Here is a 13,077-nt window from a genome sequence, read left to right on the forward strand (position 1 = left end):
AGTTCATGAAGCAAAAGTCCAATTTATGTACACTCTTTTGAAACACTTTTACATAAATTGAGATAAATTTGCCTGTTGCAATTAATTTAAAAATTGTATTTGTTTGCACCAATACCATCCTAAATATTTACTGACCTGGGTGGTAAAATATGAGTAAAGAAATGCTAACTTGCCTTATTGTTATCTCCAGGTTCAATAAAGAGTAAAAGAGTTGTACCTTCACATTTTGAAAACCACCTCCCAGGTAAGCTTATTGTCAATAATGAGGCAGTTTTTGAGCTGAAACATTCCATTCGGACCTAGTCATTATTGTTGGCTGAGTGTTATTCATAGCAACTTAAACAGATTAACGTCATTTAGAATTTTTATTCTTAGACAACAATATTGAAGTGAAAAAAGAAGACAGAAAGTCATAGAGGAAAGAGAAAAAAAAGGCTTTTTTTTCCTAAAGATAATAAAGTTGGGGTAGTTGTTCTCTGAATTGTGCATGGTAATTAGAAAATTAGCTTCCTGGATGGGTGAACTTTCACAAAAGAAGTGAGAATTTTATCTAGTTGGAAGTCTCATGAGATTCTTGAAACAAATCCAGGCACAAATATATGTATCTATATATATAGAGAGAGAGAGAGGGAGAGAGAGGAGGAGAGAGAGAGAGAGGGAGAATGTTAATTTTCTAGGGCTGGCATAACAAAATACCATTAACTTGGTGGCTTAAAACAACATAAATATATTCTCTCAGTTCCAGAGGCTAGAAGGCCAAAATCAAGATATCAGCTGGGCCATTCTTCCAAATGGCAATAGGAAAGAATTCTTGTATTTCTTTTCCTCGCTACAATCTTTGGAGTTTCTTGGTTTACAGACCTATCACTCCAACATCTGGCTTATTCTTCACATGGTGTTCTCCCCTGGTGTTCTGTGTCCAAATTTCCCGCTTCTTATAAGGATGCCATTTATGGGATTAGGGAGCACCCTAGTCCAGTAAGACTTCTTAACCTGATTCCATCTTCAAAGATCCAATAAAGTCACATTTACCTTACTAGGGCTTAGGACTTAAGCATATCTTTTAGCATATCTTTTGTGGCGGGGGGCAATTTAGCCTAGAATTGAACAAATTTTGATGAATTGTGTGTTTGTGTGTGTGTGTGTATTTTTAGGGCTGCACCCATGGCAAATGGAAATACCCAGTCTAGGGGTCGAATAGGAGCTGCAACTGCCAGCCCTTGCCACAGCCACAGCAATGCAGGATCCAAGCCACAGCAATGCAGGATCCAAGCCTCACAGCAATGCTGGATCTTTAATCCACTGAGAATGGCCAGGGTCCAAACCCACATCCTCACGGATACTAGTCGTGTTCCTTATGGCTGAGCTACAATAGGTACTTGTGAAATGGGTTTTTTAACAGGAGACCTGCAAGTGAGGGGATCTGATCATTTTGGAAAGTGGCTTTGAAAAAAAGTCCTTAAGATCTTAATTATGAATTCTCTAAATCACACAGAAGATTTTATACTTGCCTTTAGCAGCCTGTCACCTGAGAATCTCTATTAAAAACAAATACTCGGATGTCAATGGCATTAGAGATAAAGTCAGTAGCCATTCGTTTTTTCAACTAATATTTTTTTTAACATATACTACATAAAAAATGGGAACAGAGTAAGGAACAACACAATACTTTCTTTCAAAGGCTCATTATCTAGAAAAGAGCCAGGTAGGTAAACAATTACAACTTATTGTATAACCTGATCAGATTGGCATTTTAGAAAGACTCTTTTCACAGCAGGGAGGAGGGTGGGTTGGAAGGAAGGAAAAAAAAAAAAAAAAGCCAAGAGACCAGATAGAGAGCTATCATGCTGATTATAAACAGAACTAGCCTTGCAAAGATTATATCATAAAGAAATGACTGCAAGGAACAAAGAGAAGATCATGTGGTATGAGGAAGTCTCTCAAGTTCCAGCCACCAAACCTACAAAACTACCCAAAGTTCTGGCCTCCATTGCAAAGGAGTAAGCTGTCTCTTTTTACTAGAGCTATCTCTCTTTGTGTGATTAGGAATCCATCATATTCCCTTCTGATTAATCTAGCTCTATTAATTATATTCTTGCTCATTAGACTACAGTCCCTTTCTACTTGCTTCTTCTCATTCGCCTTTGAACATGCTCAAGCCACTCATCACAACACTAATAGCAACAACCACCACATATATTACCCTCAACAAATCTTAGTTCTCTAGCCAATTACTGGCTTATATCTTCTGTTCACAACTAAATTTATAAAAGATGTTGTTTCCATTTGATGTGTCCAATCATTCATCTTCAACACATTCCTTAATCTACTGCCCTTTCATTTCTGCTCTTACAATCCTTTTGAAACTTCTCTCATTCCAGTTTCCAATAACCTCTTTGATGTTAAATACGGCAGATAGTTTCATTGCTTTCTTCCCCTGACCAAATCAAAACTACAATGAAATATCACCTCACACCTGTCAAAAGGTGAATATGTGGTAAACGGGAACTTTAATACACTGTTGGTGGGAATATAAACTGGTACAGCACCTGGGAACACAATATGGAATTTTCTCCACAAAATAAAAATAGGTCTTCCATATAATCCAGTAATTCCATTTCTTGGTATATAAATGAATCAAACAAAAACCCCAATTCAAAAAGATACCTGCACCCAATGTTCATAGCAGTATTATTTAACAACAGCAGTATTATTTCCTGTCATGGCTCGGCGGTTAACGAACCCAACCAGCATCCATGAGGAGGTGGGTTCAATCCCTGGCCTCCCTCAGTGGGTTAAGGATCTGGCGTTGCTGTGAGATATGGTGTAGGTCGCAGACACAGCTCAAATCCCATGTTGCTGTGACTGTGGTGTAGGCCTGAGGCTACAGCTCTGAATGCATCCCTAGCCTGGGAACCTCCATATGCCACAGGTGCGGCTCTAAAAGAAGAAGAAAAAAAAAAAAAGATACAGAAGCAAGCAAAGAAATAAATGAATAAAAAAGAGAGAGTGTGTGTGTACAATGAACTATCAGCCCTAAAAAAGGATGCAACTCTGCCATTTATGACAATATAAATAGATCTAGAGGGTAAAGACAAATGTGTATATTTTGGATCTGAAACAAACAAACTAAATCAAACAAAATACCCAAACTCATAGAAAAAAGATGAGACTTGATCAGGAGCAGGGTTTAGGAGGTGGGTAAATTCAAGGAAGGTGGTCAAATATACAAATTTCCAGTTTTAAGATAAATAAGTACTGGGGATGTAATCAGAACATGATGACTATAGTTAATACCGCAATACCATATGCTTCTATGGGTTATACTTCTATTTTCTCTATTTGTCAATCCTCTATGAACTAGTTTATGACATAGAAATGTGTTCTGTTGTAGCAGAAAGTTAAACTCAAATTTAAGTCTTGGTACTACTCTCCAACTTATTATAATTTTTATTATACCTTTGTTGATTTGTTTTCTGGAAAAAAACCATGTATATATTTATACATACATACAGAAAACTATTATAATAAGCACCTTCAAAATGGATCTGAATATTACTGTCTTACCATATTTCCTAGTCAGAGCTGCAGCCGCCAGCCTACACCAGAGCCACAGCAACGCAGGATCCTTAACACACTGAGCAAGGCCAGGGATCGAACCTGAAACCTCATGGTTCCCAGTCAGATTCGTTAACCACTGAGCCACGATGGGAACTCCTAATCTTTTTTTTTTTTTAAGGCCACACCTTGGCATACGGAGTTCCCAGGCTAGGGGTTAAAATGGAGCTATAGCTGCTGGCCTATGCCACAGTCACAGCAACACAGGATCCAAGCTGCATCCTCGACCTACACCACAACTCATGGCAATGCAGGATCCTTAAACCACTGAGCCAGGCTAGGGATGGAACACCCATCCTGATGGATCCTAGTAAGGTTCATTTACCATTTAGCTATGAAGGGAACTCCCTAAAATTACTAATCTTTAATTCTAAAAAGAACATATTGGGAGTTCCCGTCATGGCGCAGTGGTTACCGAATCCGACTAGAAACCGTGAGGTTGCGGGTTCAATCCCTAGCCTTGCTCAGTGGGTTAAGGTTCCAGCGTTGCCATGAGCTAGTGTAGGTCACAGATGCGGCTTGGATCCTGCCTTGTTGTGGCTCTGGCGTAGGCCGGTGGCTACAGCTCCAATTAGACCCCTAGCCTGGGAACCTCCATATGCCGCGGGAAGTGGCCCTAGAAAAGGCAAAAATATATAAATAAATAAATAAATAAAACATACTGCACAGTGATGTTAATTTTATTTTTTTTATTTTTATGGCCACACCTGTAGCATATGGAAGTTCCTGGGCTAGGGGTTGAATTGGATCTGAACTGCATCTCCAACCTACGCTGAAGCTTGGGATCCTTAACCCACTGAACAGGGATTGGGCTTGGCATCCTCATGGACACTATGTCAGGTTCTAAACCTACTGAGCCACAATGGGAACGCCATACATTATGTTTATAATCCCACATACATTACAAACATATGAGAAATGCTTTGTAAGAATGTACTTTATTATGAAAATACAGATCACCACAGATACATATCTACTACTTTGGTAAACATCAGGTGTGATTTTCCTTTTCTGAATATAGGGCACAGCAACAGATCTTGTAGAATCTTTAAAGGAAAATCTCCTGTTTTCACACTTTGATCCTAAGATATTCTGCCATTCCTGCTGGTTCAAACAGGGAAGAGTCAGTCAAATAAAGTTTTACATAAAAATTAGTTTATAGATGTTCATAAATGCATGTTGAAGTTAGGCTAGAAAAACATATAGTAAGATATGTGTATTCTCTGCTTCACATTTCTTTTCTGCCAGTCAAGACTGTGAATGTCTGCCCTTACACACTGACTAATGTGAATAACAAAGGAGAAATTTTTTTCACTTGTTCTTTCTACCAAAAGAACAAAAGAAACATTGTAGTTTTTGTTACATAACAATCTGATTTTTTTTTCAATATTTGGAAACTTGCTAAAAAATTTGGATAGATGTACAATCACGTATGAAATGACTATATTAAAATTTTTCTATAGGAACACACTAAAGCTTAAGAAAAATTCCACAAATGGTTGACACATTTTCTGCATTCAAATTTGAACATTTCCTTAAATATAATAATTATGATTAATCATAAAATTAAATATAAAAACATAGAAATGTATATCAATTTAGGTAACAGTTTTTATCAATAAAATTAAAGTCAAGGTAAAATCAAAGAGGTATATGATAAATACTGATCTTGAATTTTATGTCTACTAAAATTAAAGGAGCATGAAAATATCTATTGCAAACTGGCAAACTGATCAGAGAAATTTTCTGAGGAAAAGTCTCCATTATTAAATAATTGATAAATGTTAATTTTTAAATGGTTTAAAATGCCTTCTTTTGGAGAACAAATGTGACCTTAATATAAATTTTTATTATATCAACTACATTGGAACACCTAATATTATTTTTAAAAATTATTGACAAATAAACATCCTCAAGCCAAGTGAAAATTAATAAGAATAAACTATATGAAACCTAAGTAATTCCACAAAACCAAAACCCAATAATATGTAAGATATCATTATAGTCAGAATTACCTTATGTGTATTTCCCACTTTCACTTCATCCTTTTCTTTCAAAGTATTACCTTTCTATTAAAAGTATTAAATGTGTGTCATATTTTAAAAGTAAAAAGCACAGAGACTATATTATTATATTTGTACTGTAAATATAATAAGGCTTATAAGATCATATGTCACATTCACTCATTAAACATGTAGATATACTAAAATTATGTAAAATTTTATTTATATTTAATATTTAATAACATCCTATTGATAGACTGACAATACGTAACTCTTACATAATGATGGTCCAGTTATAAATCAGTTCTTTCCCTTTTTTTAACTTTTAGATGCTTCACAACTGTAGGCACGATGTCACCATTTTCCTTTGGTAAATATTTATATAGGCCAAATGCAGCAGCAGTGAAGATGATAGTAACTGCTTTGCAAATAAGACCTGAATTAGAAAAAAAAATACAACCATCAGATGCATCAATTTATTTAGAGCAAAAATGTTTTTGGAAAGAAAGGTATGCACCAAAGAAAAGGTAAGTATATTTAATCTCTGGAGATACCAATTTTCCAATTGCGGAATGTAATCAATGTCATAGACTCATATCAAGATACTTAAAGGAAATTAAAAAAAAATGTTTACAAAACCTGGCTTAAAGACTTAAACATAAGACAAGACACCACAAAACTCCTAGAAGAGAACACAGGCAAAACATTCTCTGACATCAACTGTACAAATGCTTTTTCATGCAACATCTGCATGCAACTGACAATGGCTTAACCTCCAAAATTTACAAACAAATCATACAACTCAACAGCAAAAAAACAAACAACCCAATTGAAAAATGGGCAGAAGGCCTACATAGACATTTCTCCAAAGAAGACACATGCATGGCCAATGGGCACATGAAAAAATGCTCAATATCACTAATTATTAGAGAAATATAAATCAAAACTATAATGAGGTACCATCTCACCCTGGTCAGAATGGCTATCATTAATAAGACTACAAAAAACAAACGCTGGAGAGGGTATGGAGAAAAGGGAACCCTCCTGCACTATTGGGAATGTAAATTGGTACAACCACTGTGGAAAATAGTATGGAGGTTCTCATAAAATTACATATAGAACCACCATATTATCTAGCAATCTCACTCCTGGGCATATATCCAGACAAAACTTTCATTCAAAAAGATACATGCACCCCTATGTTCACTGCAGCACTATTCACAGTAGCCAAAACATGGAAACAACCTAAATGTCAATCAACATATGAATGGATTAAGAAGATGTGGTACATATACACAATGGAATAGTACTCAGCCATAAAAAAGAACAAAATAATTCCACTTTCAGCAACATGGATAGAACTAGATACTCTTATACTGAGCGAAGTAAGTCAGAAAGAGAAAGACAGATACCATATGGTATCACTTATATGTGGAATCTAAAATATGGCACAGATGAACCTATCAGTAAAACAGAAACAGACTCACAGACATGGATAGCAGACATGTGGTTGCCAAGGGGGAGGGGGAGTGGGATGGACTGGGAGTTTGGTGTTAAAAGACGCAAACTGTTACATTTAGAATGGATAGACAATGAGGTTCTGCTGTACAGCACAGGGAACTATGTCCAATCATTTGTGATGGAACACAAAGAAAAAATATGAGTGTGTGTATAGATGTATGACTAGGTCACTCTGCTGTACAGCAGAAACTGACAGAACAATGTAAATCAACCATAATAAAAAAGTTTTTTTAAAATGTTAACCTTTTAGTCTTAAACATACAGCCCAAGAACAATGCAAAGTATGTTAATATTTCACAGAATGTAATAATTCTAAAACATAAAAATACATTTCCATTTTCAAAACTTAAGTATCAATACAAACCGAAAATTTGAGTCACTTCATATAGCTTTGATCTTTTTCCTTTCTTTACATAATTTTCCAAGTAGCAAAAGAATTATTTTGGAAAAATTAATAGACTATGTTTTTAAATTCATTTTCATTTTTCAAGTTTCAGAACATTAATGTATTATGAGAATTATATAAAAGTATTTGAAATTTGGGTGCAAATAACCTTATTAAAGTAAGTATTTTATAGCAACAATATAAATTATCTGATAATATCAATTATAGTTTTTCAAAGATAAAATAGGAAATATTAATGGGTCTATGTCATTTGTAATGATACAATAATATTTCAAACATTTATTTATAAAAGCCAAACACTGCAAACAACCCAAATCCATTAACAAGAGCATGAATAAACTACACCAAATTCATAAAATGAAACAATGTTCAGAAACTTTTAAAAAGCACAAACTACTACTATAGAATAACATGGATGAATATCACAAAAGAATAACATTAAGCAAGACAGGTAAAAAACCCCACCAGCATATATTGCATTCCATTTGTATAATTTCTAGGACAGGCAAAACCAACACATTGTAATAGAAACAGGAAAAAGAGGTTTATCTGTAGATGAGGTAAACTGACTAGAAGGGGCATAGGATAAATTTCTATAGCTTGTTTTGAGCACTGGTTCCACAAGTGCACTGAATTACCAAAAGCCATCACACAGAACACCTAATATCTATGTTAATTGTAAGTTAATGGCATCTCAACTTTTCTTAAAGAATACGGCTTGATACATTTTTCACAAACTAAACACAGTGTGACCAGCATCTGGATGAAGAACACAACACTGTCAACACCTCCTCCTATTTCTTCAAAGTCAACAAAATTAGTTTTGTTTTTGAAAAATATTTATATTAGGTCAAAATTATTTAATTGGGATCATACAGTGCATACTAACCTGTGTCTGGTTCCTTTCTTTCAATATATTATGTGATTCATCCATATTTTATGTAGTTGTATACTTTTTACTTTCATTTTATATTATTCCACTGTTGATATTATCAGTTTATTTATCCATTCCATTGTTTATTGGCTATTTGATTATCTACATTTATGAAGCGTTCTTTTACTTCAAGACCATTTTTTGCCACTGCAGTGTCTCCTCTATCACACCTCAACTGAATGTGCATGTGTGAATTTATTTCTGGATTCTCTATTCTGTTCCATTTGTTAATGTGATGACACATATCAATATTCTTTTGTATTAATTATTATAACTCAATAATAGGTTTTGATGTCTGTTAGCATACACTTCTCAGTTTCGTTTCTTCTTCAGGGTTCTTTGGATAATTCTTAGTCCTTTGTCTCTTTCCATATGAGTTTCAACTTCCTTGTCAATTAAAAAAAATACCTTCTAGGATCTTATGATCACATTTATACTGTAAATTAATTTAGGAGAAGTGGTATTTAAAAATCTTCCTGTCTATAAATATATTTTTTCAATTATTTGACTTCCCCCAAATAAACTTTGTAGTTCTCAGTATAGAGGTTTTATACAACTTAAAAAAATTTTTTTCTTAGTACTTGATTTTTTTAATGTATTAAGTTTATTATTTTTGTATTTGGTCGTGCCTAATATAGAGAAACACAATTGATTTTCTTGTATTGGCTGTATATTAAGAAACTTTTTTTTTTTGTCTTTTTGCCATTTTCTTGGGCCGCTCTCGCGGCACATGGAGGTTCCCAGGCTAGGGGCTGAATCGGAGTTGTAGCCACCAGCCTACGCCAGAGCCACAGCAACGCGGGATCCGAGCCGCGTCTGCAACCTACACCACAGCTCATGGCAACGCCAGATCCTTAACCCACTGAGCAAGGCCAGGGATCGAACCCACAACCTCATGGTTCCTAGTCGGGTTCGTTAACCACTGCGCCACGACGGGAACTCCGAGAAACATTATTGAATTGACTTATTAACTCTAATATATTGTATAGATATGGGTGCTAATTGTAGGTGTGTTCACTTTATAAAAAGGTGTCGAGCTATACATTTACAATATGTGCTCTTTATATTTTTATTTCAATAAAAATTTTACCAAAAATACTCAAACCTGATGAAATAGTAAACATGACAATTTAAAATAGAGAATGTTTACAAGAGATATAAATTAAATCCCTATTGCAAATAAACTACAGCTGATGGAATCCTTCATTTGAGATTAAAAAAAAAAACACATAATGGATTGTACTCAGGAAAACCTAAGATTTGAGAAAGATTAGAATTTCTTGCTACCAAAGGAAATTGATGAATGGATAAAATTAATTTTTTAAAATATTTCGCATGATAAAACTTTTGAGAATCTGATGAATGCCACAGCCTTATTCTAGAGTGGACATATAATTGCACAAACTGAATTTTAGGATTTCAAAAACACACTGAAGTTCAAGGTGTTCATAGTTCCCTCTTGAATAAGCCTTGCTCTAGCGTAGTGGTGTACATAGAACTTTCTGTGACAGTGGTGATGGCAGTGTTCTACATCTGCACTGTCCCAGAGAATATTCAAATGTGACCCTTAAGCAAGTGAAATTTTGTTATTGTTACTGAGGAGCTAAAGATTTAATTGCATTTAATTAAGTTTAAATAGTTACATGTAGTTAATGTCCATCAAATTGGACAACGCAGCTGTAGGATCTCTCACATAGTTGTCTTCAAAGTCTACTGTGATAAAAATCATCTGAGATGCTTTAGTAAAGATATACATTCCTACCACTAATTCTTGGTATTCTAAATCAGGACCTCAGAGTTGATATTTTAGCAAACACTCCACGTGATTCTGATTCAAATGACCCATGGAATAAAATATAGAGTCTCGTTTTAACTAAATTGACACAAACACATATTCCTATTGCGGTTTCCTGCATTTGCCCTTTCTGACTGAAATTCCCTATGTTTTTATTATCATTATCTCCTTTTATTAGCTCCCTAGTAGGCTCTCTAGTAGTTCACCAATTTTGTCAATTATATGCTAAGTTTGAAAATAGTTAAGCATATTACAATTATATCTAAAATAAAAACTAAAATACTTAGCTGTACTTTAAGATGGCTTCCTTAAGAATAATGTCCGGTTTTACCGAATTATCTCTAAGAAATTAATTTTGACTTCTTCAATGCCATTTTTGACTTTTCGAACTTTTCAAAAAAATTTTTTACTTAGTGTTCAGTATTGACTAATAAGCTCTAGAGGCCATTGCTAAATACTGTTTATCAAACAGATATTTGCTACTGTTAAATGTCAGAGCCTATCATTATACGGTTCTTTGAATTACCAAACTCACTCAATAAAACCACAAAACACAAAATATTTTAAATATTTAGCAAATCAATAGCATCTATACAATACAACCATTGAAGGTTAATGCTGATTAAGGCTTCAGAAATTATGTCGTCCAACATCTTCATTTCACTGGTGAAAAATCTAAGATCTAGTGAATTTACCAAAGTAATACAAGCATATCTAGACTTTCACAACACTTTGACCACATTACCATAGTATCCCAATTTCCTGTATCTCTTATTTATTCAACAAATACTGAATGTTTCCTATGTGCCCAGCCCTAGTTTATAACTAAGCAAAAGAGACAGCGTGAAATTTACATTAAGACTATTTTGATACTTTTTAGTGGTGTAAAATTTCTTCTTTTAAATTATCCAGCCTTTTCCTGAAGAAATGGAAAGGGTCACAAGGTCAGGCAATTTAGTTGTATACTGCAAAATTGCTCCCCAAATTGAAATTCTGCTAATTATCACCCTTTATTCAGGAATAACATGAAACAACTGCATATTTAATGTGGTGTTTCAAATACTTACAGAAATTCTATAGTAATTTAGTTTCTAAAATATTTTCTATATAATAGTATAAGGCTTCTTTAATAATCAAAGTATACGTTTGTTTTTAATTTATCATGATTATACCTTACTATAAATAATTATATTTCTCAATATTTCTTCGATAGATATCACTTACATACTCCTACCAACAGGTAGACCATTTTTGTCTTGTTATAGATCCAACAATTTTCAGTGCTTCCACAGTGCTCAGTATCTCGAAAGAGACAAGAAGCTTTTCCTACTATTTTAAAAATTATTGGTCCAGGTATAGTCCCTATGAAAAAATGCAATGATTGTAAATTCTCCATGAAAACACGATAGGTTTAGATCAGAATGATTTTTATCCTAAACTTAAGTTTAAGCCATCATCATTATAAACATATCAATGAAAATTACATAAGAATTTACTTATCAAGAGGATTCCTAAAAACTGGAAACATAATTGTGTTTTTGAAAAATCCTTATCCCTATATATTATATAGAAAAAAAACCAGCATATTTTCATCCTTTTAGAATGTTGTGCACGTTATTATTTAGTTGACATCTCAAAATTTCTGTTAATTTCTGAAAGAAAAATTTAGGAGAAAAAATATTTAAAAAAGAGACAATACTGATAATGTCAACTCAGTGTATCTCCAGAGATTTCAAACTGTGAAATTTTCAATGACTTAAAAATTAGCTTCAAAATGCAATGCATATCTGTTATTTATCAAGATATTGAGAGAAATAATTGAAAATGTAAAATGCTTTGGTATGGTTGTAGCAGCCCTAGCTTCAGAAGACCTCATATCCAGAGGAATAGCTGTGTGCTGACTGAGGGTAATCTCAATATACCCACATCTCTCAGCAAAAATGTCACTTTCCGGTAAAAGTAATGAAGTCTTAAAATTTTAAAATAAATAAATAAAAAGCCTTTCCAAAGATATGATGACTGAGTTCTCAGAATTAACTTATCTATTGATTAATCATCTTCCTTAAGAATCTATCAAGAGTCCCCATGACTCAAGACTTTTTGAATCCTGTCAAAGGACTACTACCCATCACCAGATTTCCCAATCTCAGTGAATGCTGGTGCTCTGTTTATAATTTCTCAAGGTGAAATATCTGGACCTACTACTCATTTTTTCTGTTTTCCACACTATTTTTCCAATTCATGATAAATCATTATAACACTAACTCCAAATATGTCTTGATAAACTGATTTTTCTCTTTCATTACAAGCACCAGAATACAATTTAATATAACTCTGACTTAGACTTCAGCAAAAGCCTCCTTTTTCTTTCTCTCCATATTTATCTTTGATAAGTATTTCTCCCTCCAGCAGCAGTTACCTTTTAAATGTAAATCAGGTAACATCTATCTCAGGGTTTTGCTCTGATCTAGAGACACTTTTCTCTGAAACATCATCACCTGATTTCACTTCCTCCCATTCAAAAATGCATAATGAGAGTTCCCACTGTGGTTCCACCGGTTAAGAACCAACACAGTTGTCCATGAGGATGTGGGTTTGATCCCCAGCCTCACTCAGTGGGTTAAGAATCTAGTGTTTAAAATGACTATACCACCCAAAGAAATCTATGGATTCAGTACAATCCCTATCAAATTACCAAGGACATTCTTCACAGAAATAGAATGAAATATTTTAAAATTTGTATGGAAATACAAAGGACCCCAGATAGACAAAGCAATATTGAAAAAGAAAAACAGAAATG

General features: G+C 34.0%; 1 protein-coding gene across 1 annotated transcript in view; it reads right to left on the reverse strand.

Annotated features, from left to right (window-relative positions):
- SLCO6A1 (solute carrier organic anion transporter family member 6A1) overlaps positions 4,431–13,077 on the reverse strand; it is a 97,158-nt gene continuing 88,511 nt past the window's right edge. The window contains exons 12-13 of the mRNA XM_021085154.1: positions 11,502–11,639; positions 4,431–6,057 (exon numbers count right to left, since the gene is read on the reverse strand). Of these exons, the coding sequence (XP_020940813.1) occupies positions 5,915–6,057; positions 11,502–11,639 (281 nt within the window). The 3' untranslated portion in view covers positions 4,431–5,914. The remainder of the gene's footprint in view (positions 6,058–11,501; positions 11,640–13,077) is intronic.

This window comes from Sus scrofa, chromosome 2 (genome assembly GCF_000003025.6).
Source record: "Sus scrofa isolate TJ Tabasco breed Duroc chromosome 2, Sscrofa11.1, whole genome shotgun sequence".
Classification (NCBI taxonomy): Eukaryota; Metazoa; Chordata; class Mammalia; order Artiodactyla; family Suidae; genus Sus; species Sus scrofa.